The 27,647-nt window shown below is 50.2% G+C and overlaps 1 protein-coding gene across 12 annotated transcripts in view; it reads left to right on the top strand.

The window, feature by feature from the left end:
• The window catches only part of Epn2 (epsin 2), an 87,373-nt gene extending 63,136 nt beyond the window's left edge, over positions 1–24,237 (top strand). For 7 of the 12 annotated variants that reach the window (XM_048366596.1, XM_048366597.1, XM_048366594.1 and 4 more), the window contains 7 exons: positions 9,065–9,177; positions 10,672–10,791; positions 11,596–11,770; positions 18,632–18,805; positions 19,515–19,601; positions 21,857–22,075; positions 23,743–24,237. In XM_048366596.1, coding sequence (XP_048222553.1) covers positions 9,065–9,177; positions 10,672–10,791; positions 11,596–11,770; positions 18,632–18,805; positions 19,515–19,601; positions 21,857–22,075; positions 23,743–24,038 — 1,184 coding nt within the window. In that variant the 3' untranslated portion in view covers positions 24,039–24,237. The remainder of the gene's footprint in view (positions 1–9,064; positions 9,178–10,671; positions 10,792–11,595; positions 11,771–18,631; positions 18,806–19,514; positions 19,602–21,856; positions 22,076–23,742) is intronic. The other 5 variants (XM_048366601.1, XM_048366605.1, XM_048366603.1 and 2 more) reach the window with 3 other exon arrangements.
• Positions 24,238–27,647: the final 3,410 nt, after the last annotated feature.

Consider the following 27,647-nt stretch of genomic DNA (forward strand, 5'->3'; position numbering starts at 1 on the left):
GGGTAGTTGCATATGCTAACACATGCACTTCTCATGCTCTTGTACCCTGGATATGCTCCATAACTGATTCATTGTTATTTTAGTTATTGTTAAATTCTCACTGATGTAACAATGTGTGGTAAACTTTTTTGTTGTTGTTTTTGGCCAGTTCTGGGTCTTGGACTCAGGGCCTGAGCACTGACTGCTTCTTGCTCAAGGCAAGCACTCTACCACTTGAGCCACAGCGCCACTTCTGGCCTTTTCTGTTTATGTGGTGCTGAGGTATCGAACCCAGGGCTTCATGTATGCAGGGCAAGCACTCTACCACTGAGCCACATTCCCAGCCACTGTGGTAAACTTTATGTGCAAAAAGTTTTTTTTTTTTTAAAAGCAGTCTTTGGATTGTTTGGACTAGAATTCCCAGAAGTGTGATTAATGGGAAACTGTGGGAACACTACTGCCTCTTTCCACAGTGTGCCCCAGTAGTTGGCTAGAATGCTTAGCTGACAGCCATGAGCCTACCATGGGCCCTGTAATTTTCTTAACCATCACCACCAGTGTAATAGATGAAAATTGCTATCAGAATAAAAAACAAAACTTGTTTTAGAAAATGAGTTCTCATTTAGAAGTATAAGTTGAAGGCACCAGTGGCTCACATCTATAATCTATAATCCTGGCTGCCTAGGTTGTGGAGGTCATAGGTTAGATCCTGGTTTGAGGTCAGCCAGGGAAGAAAGTTTTGAGACCCCCTCCCCTGATCTCAACCAATAGCTAGGCACAATGGTGTGTGCCTGTCATCCTGGCCAGCCAGCCAGCCAGCCAACACAGGCGAAAAAATTTTTTTTCTTCAAAATTCCCATTTTAGCAGAAAAAGTTAGGGATGGTAGCACCTGTTATCCTAGTTACTATGGGAAGTGTAAATAGGAGGATAATGCTTCACTCTGGCCCAGCAAAAACCTGAGAACCTAACTCAGAGATAATTAGAGCCCAAAGAGAAAGAGATATGGCTTAAACAGTTGAGCACCTGCCTAACAAGTGTAAAGCCGTGAATTCAAACCCTCATACTGCAAACAAAACAGTTTATCAAAAATGCTTGGGACCAAAAGTATGTCCTGTTTCAGGCTTTTTCAGATTTTGGATACTTGCTTTTAGATAATGAGATATATCCATGGGACTCAGATGTAAATACAAAGTTCATATTTTGTGGATATGCCTTACACAGCCAGAAGGTAATTTTGTGCAACAGGTTTAGTGTACCTCTATTTTGACTGACCTGTCACAAGATCAGGTATGGAAATTTCTATTTGTGGCAGCAGGTCAGAACTCAAGAGTTTTGAATTTTTGAAGCATTTTAGACCTCAAATGTTTGGGTTAGGGTTGTTCAGCTTATATTATTCCTTTCTTTCCCTCTCCTCCCCACTCCCCTCCACTTTCCTGTCCCTCTGTCTTTCCCTCCCTCCCTCCCTCTCTCCCTCTTTCCCTCCCTCCTTCCTCTCTCTCTCCCTCTTCTCCCCTCTTCTTTTCCTCTCTTTGGTCCTAGGTCTGGAACTCAGGGCCTGGTCACTGTCCCTGATCCCTTTTTGCTCAAAGCTAGTGCTTTACCACTTCAGTCACAGTTCCACTTCTGGTTTTTTGGTGGTTAATTAGAGATAAAATTCTCACAGACTTTCCTGGCTTTGAACTGTGATCCTCAGGTCTCAACCTCTTTGAGTAGCTAGGATTATAGGTGGGAGCTACTTTAGCCCCTGCAGTTTATGATTGAATTGAACAAGAGATAAAATGTTTCTTAGTGTGTGCTCAAAAGCTTGGGTGCTGACCGTGCTGGGACCTTGTGGGCCCTGTAGGCCCTTTCCTGCCCTGGCTCCTGCTGGGATTGCTGGGCCCTTGGGTTTGTGTGTGGAGCATACTTTCCCTACCACTGCTCCCAGGCACTGCGAGGCCCACACCTCAACTCCACACCGGGAGGGACAGACTGTACCTTTGTTACCTGCACATAAGGAAGAATGCTTGATGTTTTTGGTTGAGTCCTCCCTGCCCCACCCAACAAGCTGGGAGTCTGCAAGGGAGGGGGCTTGGTCTGTAGTCCCAGAGAATAGCACAGCCACTTGTTATTCAGCTGAGGATGGATTTTGAATCATGTGGACAAATAGAAGGACTGTCTTTTGTCTCTGTTTCACCCTCCCCATTCTCCCTTTTCCAGCCTGTACTGACCAGGCTCTGCCTTCCTTCCCACCTTCAGCTTCCTTGTCTATTAACTGAATGGAAGTGAGGAAATGACAGCTGTTTGTTTGCACTGGAAAATAAACTTGAATCGGAGTCCGTAGAGATAGGAGTGTCTGCTGGGTGCCAGGAGCAAATCGGTGCAGCCTCTGACTTCTTCAACAACCAGAGTGGAAGGTGGCCGGCTGTGAGCTCATCACCAGCAAACAATGTGGCCAGAGATAATGATGGCTGAGAAGGCAGGCATTGTGTGGGTACCCTATGTGTGCTTTGTGCCCACCCTGCTCCAGCTGCCTGGAGTCTGCCCATTTCCCACCCCTCATTCCATGGAGGCTAAAAGACTGTCCAGGTAGCATGGCAATGAAGGTGTGTGTATTTATGAAAGTGGTGCTGGAGATGGCATTTAGGGACAAGGACTTGTCTTTCCCATCTGAGGACTATAGGGAACATGCGCAGTCTTAAGGGAGCAGGCTGGGAAGACGCAGGACTAGAGTTTGGTGTGCCAAGTGTCCTGGGAATGTGGGATTGTGAGCACAGCCCATGAGGTAGCACCAAGGCAAAGGGGACAAGGCACTCTGTTCGCATCATGTTGAGGAAGCCCACATCCGCCTGGCATCCTGTGAGGGTGCCTTTTCTGCGTACCAGAAAAGGCTTTGGGCTGCTGTTGAGTTTGTAGGGCTGCCACAATCAAGTTCCACCTCCATATGCTTAGGGCATAGAAATTGATTGTCTCAACCATTCTGGAGGCCAGAAGTCTTACAGATCAAGGTATCAGCTGGGCCAGGACCTCTCTGAAACCTAAAGGGAACCCTCTGTCCCTCCCTCCCTCTGGTGGCTGGCAGCCACATCACTCAAATCTCTGCCTCCATTTCCCCTGGCTTTCTCTCCTTGTTTATGCAAAACCTTGCTATTTCCTTTTAGCTAGTTACATTGGCATGGGCTCTGGTTACAAGTAAAGCCACATTCCGGAGTCAAGACTTAAATATATTTGGAGGGGACCCGAGGGGACCCAGTTCTACCCATAGTCTATGATCAGAGAAAGTGCCCAAAGTACTGGGTTTGTACTGAGCAGCAACATTCTACCCCAGCAGGACTCTGGATGGCTCTTGTGACCTCAGACCAGGTGGTTTGGGAATTGCCAGATACCAATTAAATTGTACCCAGCATCCCACCACTTGGAGTATCCTTGAAAACCACCATCTGGCTCTAGCTCCCATTACTCCTCCCCAGCCAGGCCAGAGGATACTGCTGCACTGCTTAGACCCTCCTAAAGCCCTTTTGGAAGGCCTCTACCACCAGGCTTTTCCTTCCTGTGCAACCCATAGCAGAAGTTCCTCACTCTCCTTAGTCCTCATCTGTGAACGGGGTTCAGAGGGTTGGGGATAGAGCTCAGTGGTAGAATACATGCTGTACAAACACAAGACCTTGGGTTCTGTTCTCAGCACTGTGTGTGTGTGTGTGTGTGTGTGTGAGTGTGTGTGTGTGAGAAAGAGCGCGTGCGACAGTGAACACGCAAGAGCGAGCATCTCTTTGCTGGGCTTTGGGCATGTCATTGCCCTCCAACATCAGTCGTAGTCAGTGTAAACTGAGAATTAATGAGAGACTTGTGAACATTGTACATGTTATGTGCTCTTCCTAGTTGGCTCTCCCAGCAAGCCCAAGAGGCAGGAACTGTCCATTCTTTGGATGAGAAAACAGGCAAAGTATGTTTGGTCTCCTAGGCCAAAGTCATGTTAAGAAGTGCAGGGCCAGGCACCAGTGTCTCTTATCTGTAATCCTAGCTACTCAGGAGGCAGAGATCTGAGGATTGTAATTCAAAGCTGTCCTGGGCAGAAAAGTCCCCGTGAGACTTGTCTCCAGTTAACGGAAAAAATGGAAGTGGATTAAGTGGTGGTTAGCCTTGAGCATGAAGAGGCTCAGGGATAGTGCCCAGGTCCTGTTAAAGCCCCACAACTGACACATCAAAGAGCCACAGTTCTTTGGGCCCAGTATTGACTTTCTGAGGCTGAGGACACTCCGCTTAGATCAGGCTCAGGCAGGGAACAGCACACAGGGGTGGAATAGTCAGCCTTTCCTTGAGAGCCAGTGCCAGGAAGGGAAATTCACCCACACAGAGCATGCCATAGAAAGCTGTTTTGGTGAAATTGCAAGAAAGCATGAGCAGCTGCTTCCTCTGGGAAGCTAGGGGGAGGGGCAGGACAAGAGAAGCTGTCCTGTCCCTCCCCCCTTGTCTTTTATGCTGAAGTATTAAGTCATGAGTGTCATCACATCCCACCCTAAACCTCAAGGATGCCTGTCTTCCTGGGGAGTCAAAACTGTCTCATAATCAGCAATTGCCAAATTTAGATTTTGCCCTAGTGTCTTGCCATGGGGCTGCCTAAGGATCTGGGATCACATAGTTCCTGGTCCTGCCCCTGTCATGTGTTCTCTCTCCTCCCCCTGGATGTACCAAGGAAATAGTACTGGTTGTCCAGCAGGATGGCCTTGGCCTGAGTTTGTCTCTCTGCTGCCTCTTGCTTTGCTCAGCCTGTTCCTCACCCTGGACTCACTGTGACCTGGAAGTCACATCCAGAGCCCGATTGCATTTGTCTCAGCACTTTGCTGGGACAGTCCTCGTGTATGATGTCCACTGGTAGGTGGCCATCCTACCACTGGGGGTACTGGCTTAGCCACATGTCATGTCATGATGTGGCCACAGCCTGTCCCTCCATGGAACTGCAAACTGCCTGTGGTCTTGTTTTAGTGTGGGTCTCATCTTATTCCTCTCTGACCTAGTTCCATGTATTTGTGTTCTTTCTCTTTTTTAATATTGCTAGAGGTAAGCTGAGCATCTTTTTCTTCTAATTCTCTTTATTCAACTAAAAGTAACACTTGCTGATTTTTGTTTGCTATGAGGAGGCAGAGACCCTGGAGGGCTGGCCACCAAGTTGAGAAGCCTGAGCTGGTCATAGTGGGTGCTGATTCCGGAAGTGGCCTGCAGAACCACAGGAATGTGTCACCACACTGAGGAAGCCCCAGCAAGCATTTCCTCACAGCTGAGTAATGAGGAAGGAACTTACACATGGTGAAGGAAGCTGACGCTGAGCTGGTTTTGGTCTTAGTGTGGGCTTCTTTTCTCCTTTCCTAAAGAAAACTATCCAGGCAGAAATAGGACAGAGACCAGCCATACTGGAGCCCAGGGGTGTTCCATAGAGGCCTGAAGTGGTTAATTTTTGCTGGGTGATTTGGACAGGAAGGATGTTAGAGTTCTGGCCCCTGAATGGGGGAAAAGGTTCTGGCTAGGGTACCATTGAGCTCCCCAGGAGTGGGCCAGCTGGGTCATGGCACTCACAGCATCACCCCATGCAGTAGCTGTTCACTTGTCAGTATTATGTGGATGGTTGTTGCTGCAGCAGCTGTAGTGCTTTCTAGGAAAATGACAAAATGTAACTGATTGGTAAGAGGTGATTTCCAATCAACTCGACCGCTTCACCACCTTCTTTCAAATGAAATTGGCCAGCAGATTTCCTCCCTGTAAAATGTCTGCCTCTCCTTCACCACCTTCTTTCAAAATGAAATTGACCAGTGGATTTCCTCCCTGTGAAATGTCTGCTTCTGTTTCAGAAGCATGTTTGGAAAGGAGGTCTGGGTCCCCAGGGTCTGTCTGGGCATTTGCTGGAGTAGGTAGAAGGGTGGTGGCAGAGGGGACCTGCATCAGGACCCCTGTTCTCCTGAGCTGGAGGATCCTTTGGTCTGTTACACTGAATTTTGGGGAACATCTGACAGCAGTCTGGAGGGGATAAGTGAGCCGGTCCATGGTTATGATTTTGGCTTATGGTGAGTAAAGACCTGAACTCTTCCAGATGGACTAATAGACACCTGTGTGGGTAGGAGAAGGCTTGTCATGAAGGCTTTGATATTTTAGTAGTTAGCATACACCAGGCGTTACTGCTTTCCCCTCTAGAAGACAGGAAGCTATCTGCAGTGGTGGCGGCAGTGCGAGTGTACTGTCCTTTAGGCATTTGGTTGCCCTTTCCTTCAGCTCCTCAGAACAGGGCCAGGACCAGACTCAGGTGGTCACAGGGCCCATTCAGGCCTTTCTCACAAGGACATCTGTGTTCTCTGTCATATGCCTAAGCATAAGAGCCCTTTGTGGAGCTGAGATGCTGTCACTGGGGTGAGAGTGTCTGCTGGAATTCTCCCTCTAAGCCAAGACCCACAGTGTGGAGCTCAGCTGTGAGGCAAGGGTGGTGGCTATGAATTCTGCCACCTGTGCAATTGTGAGCTGTACATTTGTTCATAGAAACCACAGCATGCAGGGGAAATACCCTTTGTCTTGAATCTCCACATTGATGTGGCGAACTGTTTCTGCGTGCATGGGCCCATGCATCATTCTTACCACGTCAGTGATGGCAGAGTGAGCATTTGCAGTTGGAGCCTTGCAGGTGTGCTGAACAGCTCGGAGAACAGGGGAAGCCTCTGCTGCAGCAGATCTGCTCAAGCCTCAGCCATCCATCTCTGCCTGGCTGAGTCACAGCGCTGGTGGATGTGTGGCTAAGGAGCTGTTTTTCCCTGCCAGGACTGGACTTGAGCACTATTTTCGGGGGTGAGGGTGGGTGGGCTGTAGGGCCTTCTCCTTTTCACTACTGATTGCCCTTTGGTCATGAACAGAGGGTGTCAGTTGCTATATCTGCTCCAAACCAAGGGACTTATAAGTAAAGCCCCAGATTCTTTCTCGTCAGAGAGCAAAGGGCAAGAGTCTTCCAGCAAGACAGAGCTGTTTCTCTGCTTTGGTCCCCTCCAGCCTACATGGATGGCATCTTTCCCTGTTTGAACACACACACACACACACACACACACACACACACACACACACACACACACACACCTCCCCGCCCCCCCCCCCCGCCCCCCTCCCCGACTTCAGCATTCTGATTGACACTGGTGAGTTTAGGAACAAAAACAACCAAAATACATACTTTCTGTGTGTGGGGGGGATTATATTAATAAATCTTAATTACTAAGATGAGTTGGAGGATTTAGTTTAGTTCCTGACACATCTAGCCCTATTTCTAGAGAAATACTTTTGGGAATGTAATTGGAGTAATGAACTAGAAGTATTTTTTGTTTACTTTTTGGTATTACTGGGGATTGAATTCAGGGCCTGGTGCTTGCCAAGATGCTAGTTCTCTACTAGCTCTCTACTGCTTGAACCACACCCTCAGCCCTAGGTTGAGATTTTTGTTGTCTTTTTTTTTAAAGCATTTGTAGCCAGGCGCTGGTGGCTCATGCCTATAACCCTAGCTACTCAGAAGGCTGAGCTCTGAGGATTGCAGTTCACAGCCAGCCCAGGGAGGAAAGTCTGAGACTCTCATCTCCAATTAACCATCAGAAAACCAGAAGTGACACTGTGGCTCAAGTGGTAGAGTGCTAGCTTTGTACACAGAGAGGCTCAGGGACAGAGCCCAAACTCTGAGTTCAAGCCTCAGGACCAGCAAAAGAAAGAAATAGGAAGTATCTGTATGTGTTTTATAATTACAACACTTTGATTTATTATTATTATTATTATTTTTTTTTTTTGGCCAGTCCTGGGGCTTGGACTCAGGGCCTGAGCACTGTCCCTGGCTTCTTCTTGCTCAAGGCTAGCAAACTCTGCCACTTGAGCCACAGCGCCCCTTCTGGCCATTTTGTGTATATGTGGTGCTGGGGAATTGAACCCAGGGCCTCATGTATACGAGGCAAGCACTCTTGCCACTAGGCCATATCCCCAGCCCTTGATTTATTATTTTGACCTTCCCATGCCAATGAGAGGAGACATGAGGCAGTTGCCTATGCGAGGCAAGTGTTCTACCTGACTATCTATCTGTGGCTCTGTCGCCTCTGTGACCCCAATTGCATTTAGGCTTCTTTTTCTGTCCTGATCACCATAGCCAGGGCCCATTCTTTATCAGGAATCCTTTCACTTTCAGACCTTTTACCTTCCTCCAAGGAGGCAGATCCTAGGAAGCAAGTGTAGCTTGGATGTGCAAAAGCAGCATTTAGATGCGCATACTGTGCTGGTAGTTCTGAAAGAAAGAAAGAAATTAGCATAAGGATATTTGAAAACATCTACACCTGAGTTGTGAATTCTCCGTCTGTCCATCCGTCCACCATCTGTGCATCTTGTTACCCATCTATCTGTAGTGAGGCAGTGAGGGAAGGGGAGAGTGCTCTAGCTGAGGGTGGGGGCTGTCTTGGATGGCCAGCTCACAGGCTGAACTCTATGTGCTCTGAGCAGGAAGTGTTGGTGAGCAGAGCTGCAGGGGAACCCAGAGGCCTGGGGCAGGGTTTCCATAGGAGGGAAAGCTGTGGCTCACAAGCTTGTACTCTCAACTTGACAGATAATTGCAGTCATCCAGATTTCCTTAATCCACAAGCATCCTTTGGCTTCATCTTCCAGAACAGGAAGTGCAACTCTTTGGTATTGGTATGTCTCAAGTGGAGTCCTTGGCCTCTGGTGCTCTGCACCCCGCTGAAGGATCGTTTTTGGTGCAGCACTTCCAGATCTCTGCCCTGGGCCTCTTGAGTTGGTCCCCTAGCTTTGGAGTATTGAGAACTGCACAGGGAGGACTGAGGTTCTGGTCTTCCTGAGCCTAGCTGCCTGCGGACTCAAGGCGTTTTCTCTTAGTTGTCCTATTTGCCTTCTCTAGTTGTGAAGCCATGTTTGAGTGTCACTGGAGTTTAACCTTGCAGCATCTCTAGCTCATTTCTATCTACCTGTACCACTGGGCTCTAGTAGCTGGGCCCTGTGGGCTTGAGATGGGAATGGGATGGTCAGACCAGAGAGCTGCTAGGTATGAGAGGGACACCTGTCTTGGCATGTGGTGACTTTGCCTTCTCCCTACAGCCACCTCCCCAAGGGTGTCCTCTGAGCTGGAGCAGGCCCGGCCACAGACGAGTGGAGAAGAGGAGCTGCAGCTGCAGCTGGCACTTGCCATGAGCAGAGAAGTGGCTGAGCAGGTCAGTGTCCCAAAGGGGAGGGTGTCCATTGCTGTGACCAAGGGGCAGGGGTTGGGTCCCAGGAAGGATAGTGACATGCGCAGATATGCCCGCTGAGTTCACTTCCAGTGGCCTCAAGTGTGTTCTCTTCTACACCTCCCCCAGTCTGAGCCTGGGAGAAAGCCCAAGTGAGGTTACATTTAGGAAAGGTTTCCAGAAATGTCACAACTAGGGGAAGAGGCTGTCAACAGGTGATTTACAGAAGTGCTTCTGCAGCAAGCCATTTATCTAGCTAATCATTTTGTGTAATGATTAACTATGGTATATTCCTTGAAATCTACTCCAAATACTAAAAAGGACTTGGGCTGCCTGAGACTTGAACTCAGGACCTAGGCACTGTCCTTGAGCTTTTGTGCTCAAGGCTAGGGCCCTACCATGTTGAGCCACAGTTCCACTTCTTCTAGCTATTGGAGATGAGAGTCTCACAGACTTTCCTGCCCTGGCTGGCACGGAACTATGGTCTTCAGATCTCAGCCTTCTGAGTAGCTAGGATTACAGGCATAAATAAGCTACTGGCACCAGGCTTGTTTTTTCTTGAATAAGTATGCATTACTTTAAAATGAGGATGGAGGGGCCTTAGAGATTTGTCAGGTGTTGAGGTTTAGTCATCAAGTGGATAGATGGAACAGACAGTGGGGCAGCTTTCTATAATTTAGAAGTTAAGCATTCAGAGGGAAAGGGTAGGGGTGGTTAGATTTGAGAACAGGGAAGTTTGTCTGGCATGTTAGTATGTCTGGAACTGAAATTCCTCAAGCTTAGTGGCAGTGGGCAGCATCTGCTCTGGCCTCTGTCCACACAGGAGAGGGCACGCCACTGTGAAGTCTGTCCATGGAGGTGTGGCTCTGTGGTCACGCTGGGGAGGCAGGTGCTGGGCAGGGCTCACTGAGAAGCACCCAGGTAGCAGGCAGTTGACTAGAGCCCTTTTTAGTAGCTTAAGAAGTAGGTGCAAGGAATATGTTGTAATTAATCATTACATAAAAGTGAGGGCAGCCCTGTCTTTTGATGCCTTAAATAATATGAGTCATTTCTGGTAGGAATCATAGAACTAACTATCCATTTATTTTCTGGGAGCATCCACAGCTGAGATTTCCAGTCTCATTCCTTCCTGAGTTGTCAGATTTATGTTTTATAAGGAGACACACTGCTTCTATAAATAGAAAGGATTATAAAGCCATGTTTATTTTGGGGGTGGGGTGGGGAAAAGCCATGCTAGATGAAGCATTGTCTTTCCCCAGTTTGGTGGTGTGTGAGTGGGTCTCCCAGTGCGACCCCAGGGGTTGGAGTTACAGGCAGCACCACAAGGGAGGGTCTGTCCCGAGCACCCTGGGGATTGGAAAGTCACTGTTTCCGTGGGCTTGAAGTCTTCCTTTGAAATATGGCATGCTAGTGTGCATTTCCTGTTGCTGGCCAGCAAGGCTTTGTGTCCTGCTGTGATGTTGTTACCATTACCCTCAGCCTCCAGCTCGCATTGTCCCTCCACAGGAAGAGCGCCTCAGGCGGGGTGATGACCTCAGATTGCAGATGGCCTTGGAAGAAAGCCGGAGAGACACAGTTAAAGTTCCCAAAAAGAAAGAGGTATGGGCTTGTGGGAAGGGAAGTGTTTGAGGCTGTCCGGTGGTTGCCACTAGAACAACCCAAACTCCAAAAAGAAATTCCCAGTGGGCTCACCTCTCAGCAGTCAGCTGCATGCCTGTAGTGGGCAGGAGTGGAACACATCTGAACTGACAGCAGACATTTGTGTGTCCCTGTGTCTTATTCCCTCATCTGTTAAGCAAGGGTTATGAGGTTATGGCAGCCATTCATTGAGCTAAAAGGTAGTGCTGAGGGATTCTTCCCTGGGTCCCCGAAAGCCTCTGGGTGTGCTGGTCTTCATTGTTGACACCCATATTCTGCCAGGCAGCCCACTTTGACTTAGAGAAGACAGAACACAGCTTTGCCCCTGACAAGCTCAGCATCACCCCATCAGGAGATGGGAACCCTGCTTCTAAGCAGAGTCCACAGCTCTGGTGGGCCTCCCCTATTCAGATATCCCAGGGCCCCATGACAGAGGGGATGGTCAGAACAGAGACCCTTATACTGGGTGTTGGGTGGTGGCTGGCAGTTGGAGAGCCAAGGGGATGCAGAGGCTGGCATTCTGGAGCAAGGGCAGCTCATAGCAGGCAAAGGCCAACACTGTCCTGAAAGAGTTTGGCAGCCCTAAGGACTCTGAAGGCTGCCCCAGGAGCGAGGCTGCTGGTAGAACTGTGGGGATGAGACTGGGGACAGAGTAGCGCAACCCTTTGGGGACCCCTCCTTGAAGACCCTTAAGAGGTTAGTTAGTGCATGATATTCGCTGTGCCTCTAACAAACTGAAACTGTCCCTTCTCTTTGTCCTAACAGCTTGGCTCCCACCCACAGCAGACCACCCTGCTGGATTTAATGGATGCCCTTCCTAGCTCGGGCCCTTCTGCCCAGAAAGCCGAGCCCTGGGGCCCAGGGGCATCTGCTAAACAGACCAACCCTTGGAGTGGGCCAGCAGCTCCCACAAGCACTTCGGACCCCTGGCCATCGTTTGGTAAAAACCCCATTGGTGCCCTATGCTTGCTTGTTGGATGGGTGAGGGGGACAGGGCAGGGCCCTATGTTCCCTCAGCTCCATGTTTGTTGTGGGGGCCCAGGCTTTTATCCAGTCCTCACCAATAACACCCAGGGGACACTTACCTGCCTCCTTGGGGACTGAGGCATGACACTCTCTATTTTGAACAGTTTTCTGCCTTGGTAGAATGCAAGTGCACTTTCTGTCTCCTCCTTATGCTTCAGAACTGGCATGTCCCTACTATGGGGCACATTTTAGTTCTTTCAGGCTTATACTCAGCGTAGAGCGTCCAAGTCAATAAGCTGGAAATGATGATGGGCTTACACACGGCTAATGAGAAGGGCATACATTTGCTGTAATTCTTGTTACTTAAAGCAAAGCAAGAGTAAGTTAATCTGGTCAGAGTAAATGAATATTTCTTAGTTTTACTTCATACCAAATGTAATAGAATTTCTGGTTAAGATTTGAATCATGAACATGAAAGAATCAGTTTGCTCTGGGTGATGTTTCTGGCATATGAGTTTCTTAGTTGCTCGGCGAGGGGCAAGGCTCTGTGAGGGCTTCTTGGCCTGGTGTCCTGGTGTTCCTTCCTGGTATCTGATTCCCACTGTCTGCGGCTGACCTGGGCTTTCTGTCTAGGACTTGTTGGATTTTGTCTGTATTTCTTGGAGTCCCTGTTTCTCCATCCTTTATATTCAGCTCAGTTCCCTGAATGTTTCTTAAAATGTCCCAAGTGCCTGTCACATGAGAACCCTGGGATGAGCAGGTAATAATAGTTCCCTTGGCTTGTTCAGGTGCAGATGGGGAAGAGGATTCCGCAGTACTATGCAGTTGAAGTTTTTACCACGTTATGTGAGGGGCTAGAAGGTGTGAGGGAGCATCTCAGGACAGAGTTGCTTTCTATTGTATTCAGCCGAGAGCAGGAGCATCCGTCCTCATAGGCTCTGTGTTTCCTATGGAAGACAGCTGTCAGGAGATTCCAGAGCAGGGGCATGGGGTGACAGCAGAGACTGGTGGGAGGGGAGAGAAAGGGGGAGTGTGGATTCTACTCAGAGCCTCGATTTAGCCTTGGAAGTGCTTAGACTTGATACAGAGGCTCTGTGAAGCCCTAGACACATTTTGTTGCCCCGCCGAGCCCCACACCCTGTGTGGCAGGCAGAATTGTCCAGATTTCTCACTCACTGAAGACCACTTTCAGGGTTGTTTCCAGGTTGGTTCTCCTGTATGTACCCTGCCCTGAGGGAGGTTGTGCTGGTTACAGTTGTGCTGAGTACATGTGAAGACAGTATGAAGCAGGTCAGTTAGAGATGGGCAGTGGCTGTGACTTTAGTTTCAAGTCTGAAACATGATTCCTCTGTCAAGCAGTGGCCATGTCATGTGGTGCATATAGCTCAAGTGGCAGAGTACCTACCTGCCTAGCAAGCAAGGCCCTGGGTTCAAACCCCTGTATCACACCTTCCTCAATGGCCACAAGCCATGAGTGATATTTTCTCTGGAAAGACTGTTCTTAGGCCCTGGCAGAGCCAGGGCCACATGTGGTGAGCCAGCTGTAAGTTTGAGGGCAGCAGTGGGGTCTGGATGGTGGGAGGGAGCCTTAGCTTCTACACGTTACTTTCTACCCTGGTCTGATTTGTATAGGGGGGTGTTTTACCTGTCAGACAAAAATAGCAAGTTGTGGACTGGGCTGGACCCTTGAGGTCCAGCTGGGGAGTCTCCCAGGGCAGCACCACAGGTAGCAATGCTGCCATTTCCTCAGCAGTCCTTCTACAAAGTAGCCTTGCAACCCTGGTTCCTGCTTTCAGAGGAGAAAAGTGAGGGGCTGGGAATGTGGCCTGGTGGTAGAGTGCTCGCCTTGTATAAATGAAGCCCTGGGTTCGATTCCTCAGCACCACATATATAGAAAAAGCCAGAAGTGATGCTGTGGCTCAAGTGGTAGAGTGCTAGCCTTGAGCAAAAAGAAGCCAGGGACAGTGCTCAGGCCCTGAGTTCAAGCCCAAGGACTGGCCAAAGAAAAAAATCTGTGAAGTTTCAGAAGAGAACAATGCTGGGATCCCCATGCTCTTGGGCAGTCCCTCTGCAGGGCTGACCACTGCAGGAGTGAGCTGCTGCTCAGCCTCTGGTGAAACCCAGCAATGCAGTTCCAGGGTCACTTCCCAGACAAGTTCATAAATGAAAAAGATTAGAGCCTCTTCCCATGCCCTGTGAGCTGTACCCTCCGGAAGAAAGAAATGTTTCTTTGAAAGCCACCATTTGTCGTGGCCCTGCCATTACCATTGGGGGCTGCTGGGCCAAGTGGCCTTGGGAGGAAATGCTCAGGGCTGAGAGGAGGGAGACGGGAGCCTGCCAGGTCAGCAGGGCACTTCCTGCACTGTCCCCCCACACAAAGCAGCCACCTGGTTTGAGGAGGCTGCACAGCCCCGCGATTCAGAAGGCCTTGGCTGCCTTGCCCCTCCTGGCCCATCCTCCATCCTCCGCTGGGATGGAGTGGTTTTCTACCCAGCAGTAGCAGGTGTGCCACTGGCTTCTTGGTGACCCTTCCTGGCTCTGGACTGCCTGCTGTGCCCATCCATATTCATGAGTTTGCTCTAGGCTAGTGGACACATGCTCCCTGTGAATGGCCCCACAGAGCAGGAGGCCGGAAGCCGCTTGTCTTTCCGACCTTTATCCCATCCTCCTTTCCTCTAGCTCACTTGGTTTTCAACAAGCATTTATTGATCGGGTGTGTGTCCTGGCTGAGGGTACAGAGGAGCCTTGTAGCATTTCTACTGCTGAGGGAGCCAGTGTACCAGCAGGAATCCCTGAGCACAGCTGGGCCCTGGCCTGGGCCCTCTGCTTTCCCACCGTGGGAATAGGGGCCATGTTGGAAGAAAGCCATGCCAGCCACAGGACTGCCTACCTGTGTCCATGGGGCTGTGCTCATCTGGAATAATCAAAGTTCGGCCCACAAGCTTGTGGAGTCCTGGGTCCTAGATCCTCAGAGTCATTTGCAGAGTAGAAATCTGACAAGAGTTTGCCTAGGCTATGTGGTCTGTTCTTGGCAGTGTGGTTGATTTGGGGTTGCCAGGGTGTCAACTGACAACATATTTATCTCATCCCATATCCAAAGTGCTTGGAGCTGTGACCAGCCTCAACCTCAAGCTCTGCCCACTGCCGACCCATGGAGAGAGCAGTACCTGTGGTTAATGCTGTGTGTTGTGTTCACCGTGGAAAGAGTGCTTCCAGAGAGGTGTAAACACTTATTTTTGCAGTATAGGAGTTTGAACTCAGTGCTTTACACTACTAGGAAAGTGCTATACCAGGGCTGGAAATATGGCCTAGTGGTAGAGTGCTTGCCTTGCATACATGAAGCCTTGGGTTCGATTCCTCAGCACCACATATATAGAAAAAGCCAGAAGTGGAGCTGTGGCTCAAAGTGGTAGAGCATTAGCCTTGAGCAAATAAGCTCAGGGACAGCACCCAGGCCCTGAATTCAAGTCCCATGACCGACCAAAACAAACAAAAAGCCACCACAGCACCATAAGCTTATGAGTTTGAAGGAAAATTATTTAGAATATCTTTGTCCAAGAATATGTCCAGATGGAACAGGCAAAGCCCCAGGCCGTAGCCAAGGAATGTCCCAGACTGGCTGGTTAGGCAGCCCAAGGCCCTCAGATGCCCAAACTTCCCATTGTGTCACGTTTGTCTGGGAAACACCTGTTAATTGGAGGTGTGGCACAGCCAGCCAAGGGCATGTGGGCTTTGTACACGCTGTACCCTTCCTGTGAGGGCTGGTGGGCAGGGGCAGCCAGGGAGTGTGTGCTCATGCCGCTGATTCCCACATGGCACTGGGTCCCCCGGCTTTCCTGTCTTTGGTGCATCATATCCTAGCTCTGCTCACCTTTTTTTGGGGGGGGGGGGGGCAGTCACATTCCCAGGCTCCTGTGGCCTCTTTCTGCGCATTGGCCTTAGCCAGGTGGTTGCAGACTGGGTGTTCTTCATGTCTAGGACTGGGGTTGGGAGTTCACAGTTTAGGAACACCTGTAGTTAATGCATAGTTTTGGTACTGTGTAAGTATAAAGGTGGTGAAGGGAGGACCCAGAGGTGTTGGCAAATCCACACAGGAAGGAGCAGGCAGGCAGGCCCTGCTCACCTGTTTAGGGAGCAGCTGGGCCAAGCATGGGGGTTGTGAGGATGCCCAGCTTGCATCTCTTTGGAGCGTTGGTGTTTGGGAAGATAATGGCTTATGATGTTCAAGAATTGTGGACAGGTGCTGCTCAGGTCCTGGAAGCTTGGTGAATTCCCACCCGCTCAGCCTCAGAAAGCTAGAAAGCACTCGGGAAAGAGCGCAGCCAAGTATTGCACTGTGCAGGCGTCCATGGGACATGGAAAGCATCTCCAGTGTACTTGAAGAAAATCACTGACCCCTAGATTCCTAGCATCTCTCGTACAAAGAAGAGCAGGAAAAGGTATTCTAAGTATGGAAGCAACCACAAAACGGTCATCCAAAGTCCAGAACTGTGTATTTAGTGCCAGTGTTCCTCAGGAGAAAGGAGGCCTGGCACCTGAGAGCACAGGAATGGAGATGGTTGTCAGCACACCAGAACACCAGCCAGTGCTGACAGGAGAAGAAGCAGAGCACAGACCCCAGCCTGGAAGTGGGAAACGATGTGGAGAACACAAGAAAGTCAAGTGGAATGATTTATAAGCTGATGAATTTACTGTTCCCTGCAAGTGAAAAATACACATGTGTTTGTAATCTATGGCAGGCTAAAACAATTCTGTGCTTGATACACAAAAGCCAGCCTTGACAAATATCAAAAGTTTAGGTCACAAAGGATGCATTTTTCTGATAGCAATTCTGGCCGAAGTTAAAACACCTGTTATTAGTAATCTTTTTTTTTGGCCAGTCCTGGGCCTTGGGTTCAAGGCCTGAGCACTATCCCTGGCTTCTTCTCTTTGCTCAAGACTATCACTCTAGCACTTGAGCCACAGCACCAGTTCTGGCTGTTTTCTGTATATGTGGTACTGGGGATTTGAACCCAGGGCTTCATGTATACGAAGCAAGCACTCTTGCCACTAGGCCATATTCTCAGTCCCTTATTAGTAATCTTTTCAGAGAAAGTACACTTGATTTTTTTTTTTTACACTTGAAATTTTACAAACACTTCTAAATTCTTGAGTCAATGAAGAAACTATAATGGAAATTTAAAACAGTTACAATCAACCAAGCACCAGTGAGACTCTGAGGATCACAATTTCAAGCCAGCCTAGGCAGAAAAGGTCTGGGGGTAGTCCATCTACCATTAACCAGCAAAATGCTGAACTGGAAGCATGGCTCAAGTGGTATCCATCTTTGAGCAAGAAAGCAGACCAAGAGCTCAAGGGCCTAAGCTCAAGCTCTGGAATTGTCATCTCCTTCTCCCACCCCCAATTGGGTGAGTAATGGAGACAGGCACAGAATGAATGGGGCTAGAATGGCACTATACCCCAATAAAGTAGCAAGAAGGAAATCATAAGAATAAGAAGAGAAATTGATGAAATAAGAAATAAGCGTGTAATAGCAGCCACAAACAAGGACATTAGTAATGAAGAGGTTATGTGTGTGTGTGTGTATGTGTGTGTGTGTGTATACACACACACACACATCTGGTAGGACTACATTTTGAAAGAGAGATGCTACCTTGAGAGTGAAATGATTTTAGCTCCAGCACCCCCACACAGTGAGTGCTTGCCTGCAAATCTAAAAACTTAGATAAAATGAACAGAAAGAAATCTTGACAAAACCAACTGAAGAATAGAAAATGTAGAGAGCTAGACCTAACATGATGAAAGAAATTAGTTTTTAACCTATCTGCCAAATCCACACAGGGTTTATAGGCAAATTCCAATGATGTTCATAGACAATTCCACTTTCACCCGTATTTTTTTAGTGAACAAGTATTCCTACTCATTTTTTTTTTCCTTTTCAGTCATGGGGCTTGAACTCAGGGTCTGGGCACTGAGTTTCTTTTGCTCAAGGCTGGCACTCTACCTCTTGAGCCACAGCACCACTTCCGGCCTTTTCTGTGTATGTGGTACTGAGGAATGGAACCCAGGGCTTCATGCATGCTAAGCAAGCACTTTACTGCTAAGCCACATTCCCAGCCCTTTCTATTCTGAATTCCTGAGACCAATGGAATCATGGCCCCAAGCCAGACAGGGAGCCCACTGGGAGAACAGCCAAGTGGGCCAATAAGTGAGTATCACTATGCATAGTGATGCAAAAATAAACCGCAAAAGAAGGTAAAAACATTTCATGAAGAACTTTATTGCAAGAGACAAGTCATCAGAAAGCTTAGTGATAATACTGCATTAACAGATTGGAAGAGATTATCTTGATATGAGCAGAAAGCTTTGCATTCACCCACCATTCCTTGCAAATTTGGAATGACTGGGAACTCCTATAACCCAGCAAGAACTACCTCCTCCACCTCCATACAGGGGTTTCAACTCAGGGCGTTGCACTTAATAGGAGCTTTACCATGCAGTCCATGCCTCTAGCCTCATAGTCTATTTTGGCTTAGAGAATCCCTTGCAAGCCCCTTGTGGGACAGGGAATACCTGCAGGGTGTCAACTATGTCCTCTGGTGCTTACCAGCAGGGTGATCCCGTCATCCTAGCTGGCACACTCCCCAGGGCGTGGCCTTGGGCTCCAGCTCTGTCCAGCCTGGGTGTGGTACAGCACACTTTGGGTGGTCACCTCACCTGGCACAGAGCACAAACCCCAGTAGGCCCCAGCGGGCCCCCAGCCCCCACCCCTAACCCCTGCCAGCTGCAGAGACCGTGCTGAAGTCATCTGAGTTCTGATTCTATCTCGCTACAGGTCCCAAGCCAGCTGCCTCTGTGGACCCCTGGGGTGTGCCCACCACCGCCAGTACACAGTCTGTCCCCAAGAGCTCAGACCCCTGGGCAGCGTCGCAGCAGCCTGCCCCAAGTGCTGGGAAAACAACAGACGCCTGGGGCGCAGCCTCCACTGCCAAGCCCAGCTCCACCTCGGGTGAGCACCTCTCCTTCTCTGGCCCTGCAGGTTCCTGGCCAACAGCTTCTCTCTGTATGCCGTAGCAGTCAGTGGGCTGTGTTCACCTCCTCCTGCCCACACTGTGCCTCTGCTCCCAGATCCTGAGTACTTGCTGAAAGTGGGCATTTTCAAGCCCCTGGGTGCACCTGTACCTCCTGAGGGGTTGAGAGAAAGGGAGGCTGCACTGGGCCTCCGCCATGGGTCCTGTCCTTGCCCAGGGCGGGTGCTGGCCCTGGCACTCACTCAAGTCCCTTCCCACGCACCCTCAGCCGGCAGCCAGCCAGCTCAGATGTGCCCTCCTCATCACTGGCCCCTTCCCCTTTCCAGCCTGCCAGGTGACCCGAGTCCACCCTGTTCTCCTTGCTCCTGGGACTTTTCTTTTTGCCAGTCCTGGAGCTTGAACTCAGGGCCTGGGCATTGTCCCTAAGCTTCTTTTGCTAAAGGCTAGCACTCTACCACTTCTGGCTTTTTCTGTTTATGTGGTACTGAGGAACTGAACCCAGGACTTTGTGCATGCTACGCAAGCACTCTACCGCTAGTCCACATTCCCAGCCCTCCCCTGAGATTTGGTCTTCCTGAGGTGAGGTACCCAGAGAGAGTCCCAGCCTGACCCCGCAGGATGTAGACTGAACAAATGCAGTGCAGAGTTAAGATTCTCCCTCCGTCACCAGCCTCTGTGTCTCCACAGGGTCCTTTGAGCTCTTCAATAACTTCAATGGTACAGTTAAAGATGACTTTTCTGAGTTTGACAACCTGAGGACTTCAAAAAAAACAGGTAGGTGAAGGTGACTGTAGAGGAGCAATGAGCTTGGGAACCCAGCTTCATGCACTCTTTGTATTGAACTTACACGCTGACAACACATGGAGGTTTTCCTTTTACTGAGCCAGTGTTCTGTCTTGGGGCTGTGCCTTTAGGTTAGCCACCACTTACCCCTAGCCTCCCTCCCTGGGCAGAGCCCACCTCAGGCCTATCCATCCTGTCTAGTCTCCTTCCGCCTCCCACTCCCCACTTCCCACAGCTACTTCATCTCCCCACACCCCTGCCTCTGGGTGTGCACAGGCCACTCTCTTACCCCTCCCTGTGATAGCTCCTGTGGCACTGTCTCCACACCCCTGCCCAGGAGACCCTGGTCCAGTCCAGAGCCAGCCTCCTTCCCTAGTACCCCTCAGTTAGGGAGCACATCCTTTCTCTTCTCCTCTCTGGCTTCAGCCCTTGCTCTCATCTCCTACTTCCTTCCCTCCTGCACTTTTCTATCTCATTTAGCTCTTCACCTCTATGTCTGCCTTCACCTCTATGTCTGCAGCTATAGGCCTGCTGGGCCCTGGTCTAAGGTCCAAGCAGTCTAGCACCTCTGGTCCTGTCCCCTCTCAGCTCAAGGGCACCCATCCAGGAGACCAAGGGCAGCTTTTCGGGGTCTGCCTTTTGCTGCATTAAGAAAACAACAAGATATCCCACAAGTCTGCAGGACCAAGCTCAGCCTGACCTGTGTAATGTTCATCCCTGTATCCACCTCTGAGAATGAACTTGGCCACGGTGACAGGTTGACTTTAATAAAATAGTCCCAGTTGTAGAAATGGTCCCATTTTAGAATATTTGGAAAGGTTTATGAAGGAAAATGAAAATTATCTGGAACCTCTCCACCTACACCCAGCCCTGTATTGCTTTCTGTTGTCGTCTGAATGCTTGGTCTTTTTTGTTGAACTTGTCCCTCTATCCTTCTCAGAGTCCAGTCCTATCCCCATCCTGATTTTTACTCAAGAACAGATTATGGTTTTGATTATTAGAAAATAATTTGGATAGGGTATCAGGGGCTCATTCCTGCAATCCTAGCTACTTGGAAGGCTGAAATAGGAAGATTCCAGGTTAAGGCCAGGTTAGGCCCCCAAAAAAGTTTGTGAGACCCCTTGGTCAATAGCTTATCATCCTACCTTCTTGGGAAGTGTAAATAGGCAGATACTGATTGCAGTCTAAGTGCATGCCTGGAAGTGAGACCTTGTCTCAAAAGTAACCAGTGTGAAAAAGGGTTAGAGCTACAGCTCAACAGTAGACCAGCTGTCTAAGAATGTGAACCACAGTACCAAAGCATGAGTATATATTTATCTCTATGGTTCAATAATAGCTTAATCCTCACCTTGGGGAAGGACGATTTAGTTTGGTTTCAAGGGTTTTTTTGTATGTGGTATTTTTGTTTTGTTTTGTTTTGTTTTTACCAGTCCTGGGCCTTGGACTCAGGGCCTGAGCACTGTCCCTGGCTTCTTTTTGCTCAAGGCTAGCACTCTGCCACTTGAGCCACAGCGCCACTTCTTGCCATTTTCTGTGCTGGTGCTGGGGAATTGAACCCAGGGCTTCAGGTATACAAGGAAAGCACTCTTGCCACTAAGTCATATCTCCAGCCCCTGGTTTCAAGTTTTGCTACAATAAATAATGCTGTGGTGACATCTTTGTACTCAATTCCCAGTTTACATTTTACATTGTTTTCTCAAACTGGATTCCTAGATGTAGGACCCTGTGAAAGAGCCCAAACAAAGGCTATGTGCGTCCCAGCAGAGTCATGCCCACCAGCCTATCAGGACACCTGTCGGCCGAACTTTAAACCATTTGAAACTTTCTTCTTAAGAGATCCATACTAACTGTAGAAAGTTTGGAAAATTCAAATGTAAAATGATATGTAAAAAAAGTAAATTATCCATGCTTTGTTATCCACCCCAGACATGATCTTGATATTTTGCACAATTTTGCTAAACACTCTGGTTTGAATCCTGCTTTTCCAGTCCTGTTTGGATCATTTTCTTCGCTTATCATTGTGTTTTTCCATCCCTGCATCTTGGTGTTTGGCTCTGGGTGCCCATGGCAGACTGTGTGTCTCCATTCAGGAATGTGGGGAAGGACACTGGGGGGCACACATGGTCTGTGTGTCGCAGCTGCAGCATCAGGAGTGGTTGGTGCTTTGGTGCTTGTGGGGTGGGCAGCACTTGCAAATGGCTGCAGGCCCTTGCCCTCCTTGCTCACTGTGCTCTGTCCTTGTCTTGCAGCTGAGTCCGGGGCCTCTGTGCCATCCCAGAACAATGGAACCACAAGCCCTGACCCCTTTGAGTCTCAGCCTCTCACTGCTGCCTCAAGCAAGCCCAGCAGCGCCCGGAAAACTCCTGAGTCCTTCCTGGGCCCCAATGCGGCCCTGGTGAACCTAGACTCACTGGTGACGAGGCCCACCCCACCAGCACAGTCCCTCAACCCCTTCTTGGCACCAGGTAGGCACATATCTGAGCCATTTCTGTGTAGCTGGCGCTGACTCTCACCTCTTGGGGCTCGCTCTTGTGTGGCCTGTGGCCAGGAAGAAGTGGAGCCTTCAAGAATGCTCTACTTCAGGGGTTGTGGGGGTGGACATGGAAGGTGCTGTTCAGAGGGGAAAGGCGTGGGCAGAAAATTGAGAGCAATGAGCAGAAGCTGTCTTGCTCACCCTAGCTCTGGTAGGCTGGGTGTACATGGAGATGGGCAGGATGCTAGAGCCAGGATTAGGGAACCCAAGTAGCCCCTTTGTATTTTGGCCCTTTAGTATGTGTGGGGGCCCTTTAGCATGTTTAGGTATGGGGACGGCAGACCACATTGTCCCCTCTAGAAGTCTTTCCTTCCTAAGAGCAGGAATGTGTCCCCTAACAGGTGTGAGATCCTAGCCCAAACCACAAGGGATCCACAATGGATCCCAGGGTCTTTGCCCCAATGGCCTGGCAGGACCAGTGACCACTGGGCTTAGAAGGATGGTTGGAGTGCTTAGGCAAAAGAATGGGATTGGAGTTACTGAGTTCCCACCTACCTTGAGGTCCTGATGGGTAAAGATGTGGCCCAGAACTTTCTTGCCCCCTCTTTCAGGGGCACATGGCAGCTCCAGCTCTCTGTGGCACTGTGACAGGGCAGATTTGTTGCAAACCCAGCACGGATCTTGGGGCTATGGCCAAAATGGAGTGGGTTTGGGCAGGCCTGCTGGAGCACAGGAGGTTCTGGCTGCCATTTTTTTTGTTGTTTGTTTGGTTGATTTTCTTTTGCTAGTCCTGGGGCTTGAACTTAGGGCGCGGGCACTGTCCCTGAGCTTCTTTGATCAAGGCTAGCACTCTACCACTTGAGCCACAGTGCTACTTCCAGCTTTTTCTGCTTACGTGGTGCTGAGGAATGGAACCCAGGGCTTTATGCATGCTAGGCAAGCACTCTACCACTAAGCCACATTTCCAGCACCTGTCCTTTTTGGAGTTTGAGAGACCAGAGCTTCATTTCTGTCTCTCTTCTGAAAAGTAGGAGACTGCAGGCCCTGTGACAGACTCTGGGAGGAGCCCCTCTTTCCCCACTTCATCTCCCGGGTAGTGACTGGGGCTGTCCCTTGCCAGGCATGCCATGTGGGGACAGTAGGGTGAGAGGATAGGTTGGAGACCCAGGGCTAACAGTGCCATGTCTTCTGACCTCTAGCTGTTTGGCCAACACATGAAAGAGACTTCCTGGTATGAGGGAAGTTTGGTGATGCCAAAGAGACAGGGCTGATCAGCTTCCCAAGCCTTCATGGTGGCTGTATGCAGGCCGCAAGGTGGCACATGGCGCTGCTGTTCCTGCACCCCCTGGTCTTCCTGCCTTCAAGACAGCTGTTGGCTGCTGCTGCTGGCCTGGGTACCAGCTCCACAGCGGACTGGGGTCCCCAGGCCTGGCATGTTCTTGATATTGCCTAGTTTAGCTCTACGTCCCTGGGCAAGGTGTGTGCCCCTCCCTCCCCACTCCCACATCCAAGGAGGCGGAGGGGGCTATCCATGTTTTCTGTGGACCCGGGAGGTGCAGCAGGGTCAGGACACAGCCCTGACCTGGAGTCAGGTGGACTTGGGTGTCTAAGGTGCCCAGGCCTTCCCACCAGCTCAGCCTCTCCCCACTCTCTCCCCAGGTGCTGCGGCCCCGGCCCCTGTCAACCCCTTCCAGGTGAACCAGCCCCAGCCACTGACGCTTAACCAGCTGCGGGGGAGCCCTGTCCTGGGGAGCAGCGCGTCCTTTGGCTCTGGCCCAGGGGTAGAGCCCATGGCTGTGGCCTCCATGACCTCAGTGGCCCCACACTCTGCTCTGGGGGCTGGGGGCTCCTCTTTGACACCACTGGGCCCCACAACAATGAACATGGTGAGCAGCGTGGGCATCCCCCCCTCTGCAGCTCAGGCTTCCAGCACAACCAACCCCTTCCTCCTCTAGTGCTGGGGCCTGGGACCTGCCCAGAGCAAATGCCTGGAGCACCCCTGGGAGCACCCTGCTGAAGGACTCTGGGCAGGGACTCTTATTTGTGGGATGATGGCTGAGAATGTGGTGGGTGGGGGGTAGAGCTTTTTACTTCCAGCTTCCTGGTTTAAAGGGTTGTTATAGCCAAGACCCTCCTAGCCTGAGCCACACATGCCCCCCTCCCCCCCCCCCCCCCCCCCCCCAGGCAGGCCCCTCTTCTCCTCCCAGCGCTCAACTCTGGCTCCTCTGAGACCTTGGACCAGGAAGCCCAGTCGCCAATGTTGCCCTCGCCCCAGCCTCAGCCCAAGGGTCCTTGAGATATGCTGTCTAGTGCAGGACCTGGGATGGTCACCGCTCATCTTTGCCCCACCACAGCCCCTGGGACCCCGCAGGCCACCCCGGGTGTGGATGGGTGACAGACAGGCCCGCTGGACACTGACCTTCAGGGAAGTGGCCGTGAGTCTCTTCTTTTGACTCCTGTGAGTTCAAAGTACACTACCACCGTGGACAACTCGAATTAAAACCCACTAGAGCGAGCTTTAAAACTAATCTGAGCATAACCCTGCCACGTGGCTCTATGCTTGTACACGTTTGCACATATTTTGTTTAGTACAGTTTCATATTTGAGTTTGCAGAATTATCTAATAGTCTTTTTTTGGCTAATATTTTTATAACGTGGTTCTTATTTAACTGTCTAGTTTTGATAGAATTTACCAGGTCTGGCTGAATTAAGATCTTGGCACATGTCATCTTAGTGGTCTAAATTCTCTTATTTATGACTTAATTCTTAAAACTTTTAAAAAGGAGAGATGTTTGGATGACAAAACTATGCCTTATGGAAAAGTAAAGCAAATTCTTTATAGGGAAAAATGTGGGAATTTGATTACAAGAAAAAAGATATTTAAACACACATACAATTCCAGCAGCAACAAGAACTCAGCCTACAGCGGCCTTTCCTCTCTGCTCCTTTGTTTTTTTTTGGGAGCATTTCCAAGCCAATTGACTCTCAGTCTTTTGGGCCAGACCCTGAGAGAAGCTTTTTTCTTACCAGTATACCAACATCTTGCAAATCAAACGAAAGAAAAAAAAAATCTAACATGAATGTGACTCACTATAGTTTTTGTCAACTAATTCCCTTTGAGTGGGGCCCGCAGGGATCAGCAGGGCCATCTGTTTACAGTGGGTGGGTGGGTGGGGGGAGACCCTGAGTGCTGTGGCTTCACTCCCGGGCTCTCTTAGCTCCCTGGCTCTGTCCACACTCAGGTTAATAGGGGGGTTGTGTGGAGATGGTGGGGAGTCTTTGCCCACAGTCCCTGGGAGGGTAGTCCCCAGGCCCAGAGAGGCGAGGGGACCGGGCCGGCCCTGTCCTGCGTGCCTGGCAGCTCCAGACCCAGGCTGCAGACCGAGAACTAATTGTCTCTTAATTGGGAGGCAGAAAATGTCCGTTCTCGCTTGGGGTGGATTTTTAACAAACATGCACTAAGATTATCTCCCTGTTGCAACCTCCTGCTGTCCTTACCCTTCCTACCGATGTACTGCAGAGTTACGTTCCAAATTACAGACCAGAAAAGACTTGTTCTTCCCAGAGGAGGGACAGCCCCCTCCATGCTGTCTGTGCCCTGCGCTTGTCTGGTGGGCATTTCTAGCTCACCTTGCAATGCGGACTTCTCACCTCCAGCTCCAAGGGCAGCAGACCCTCCTGCCAGGCCCTCTCTGGTTCAGAAGATCCGACCCTCAGCACCGCACAGGAGGGGCTCGTAGTGGTCTCTGGGCTATAGGAGGCCCCTCTGCCTTCTCAGGCCAAGTTATGGACCAGCCATTCTTCCCAGGGCCTGAGGCCTGGGGCGTGGCTCGCATTCCATTCAGGAAGGCTGGTGGCTGGGCTCCTCTGCCTTGGGGAGGGTAGACATGCCTGCCCAGGACGGTGCTTCCCCTAAACGTGTGGGGCCTGGGCCAGCCCCCAGGCCAGCACTCCAGAAACACTGCCTGGTCCAGTGATTGTCCTGTAGCAGACGGGACTGAGGCCCACACGCTGTCCCTGTTACCCACTGCACTGATCATGAAGCCACCGGCCACTGCCACGCGTGTTACACGCACGCCACCCGTGCCCCTCCTGATAAGTACTATGGTGGAGGAGTCACCAGCTGTGCCTCAGTCCCAGGGGCCGGTGGCTGCTTTTGAACTTGTGTTGACTGTTGATACTTATTTACTGTATAAATATAATTTATCATTTGTATCATGATGCGGTCTCCAGCTGTGTCCTTCCCCTAGACGGGGAGAGGGCTGGGGAAGCAGCTTGGTCTGCAGTTGGTGAGGTCCCCTCTGGTGGAGGGGGGCTGCCCTTGGGGTGCTGCCACAGGCTGGCTGTGAGGTGGTAGGCACATGGCAGGGTAAGATTGGGCCCTGGACTGTGTGTCCTCGTGGCATTGGAGGCCTGCCCTCAGGTGGCAGTCGCTGTCCGTGGACAGCCCCCATTCTGCTTCCCCATGCATTCCCGCCGATGAGGCACTGCGCCATGTCAGCCTGGCTCCTGTGAGACTTTTGTGCCCTCTATTTACCCAACTCTTCCCACACCCACACCAGTGGGCGCATCTGTATCCTGTAGGGGCAGAAGTCCGCCCTCATTCTTTCCCCTGATGATAACCAGCAGCCCAGCAGAGGTGAATTACCCCAGCATCATAGGTGGAAGGGGTTGGAGCCCTTGGAGGTCACCTTGTCAGCAAGGACCTGACAAAGCCAAGGATGTTGAGTGTGTCCTTGGCCAAGTCCTAAGTCACAGGCGTGTCAGGTCACAGAGGTCTCGGGAAGCACGCGGCCCTCCAGACCCTGGCAGGTTCTTCATTCCTTTGCTTCCAGTCAGTTCCAGGTACATGAAGGCTATTTGGGTCAGGAAGTTACTTTGGGCCCCTAGGGGCATGTCTTCCAGTATGTCTCCTCCCTTGTGGACTGGGCTGATCTCAGGCATGATGCAAGCAAGAGCTGGACAGCTACATGTGACTGGTCATGGTGGCACTGGCTGCCAGCTCTCCACTTGGTAGTGAGTGCCCCAGAGGAGCGGAGACTCGGCTGCAGTGTAAGAGCACCGTGTGCCCCACAGACCCCAAGCCACTCGGAGCATTGTGGCCCAACACTAATGACTGTTTCACTCTGAATCTTGAAGTGGTTTGTTACCCAACAATAGATAACAAGCACACACAAAATTCTCTTCTATACAAGAGCCTGCCTTCATTTCTTACTGCCTTCTGCTTCTCTTCCAGTGGTAATATCACAGGGCGATCACCTGGGACCCCCTCATCTGATACTAAGAAGGCTGTTTGTTCAGTTGAGAACTCATTTTTGTTTGGTTTTAATTGTTCAAAGCAGTTTTCAAACTTTGCTTTCTCTTGGAATTCTGTTTTCAGCTTTTTTTTTTTTAATGTTGACCTATTCCTAAAACATGCTAAGATTTTTTGTTTGTTTGTTTGAATTGTGCCTGTCCTAGGGATTCAGCTCAGGACCTGGGCAGTGTCCCTGAGCTTTTTTGCTCAAGCCTCGTGCTCTGCCACTTGTGTCACAGCTCCACTTCCTCCTTTTTCAATCTCTTGA

This window comes from Perognathus longimembris, chromosome 17 (assembly GCF_023159225.1).
Source record: "Perognathus longimembris pacificus isolate PPM17 chromosome 17, ASM2315922v1, whole genome shotgun sequence".
Taxonomy (NCBI): Eukaryota; Metazoa; Chordata; class Mammalia; order Rodentia; family Heteromyidae; genus Perognathus; species Perognathus longimembris.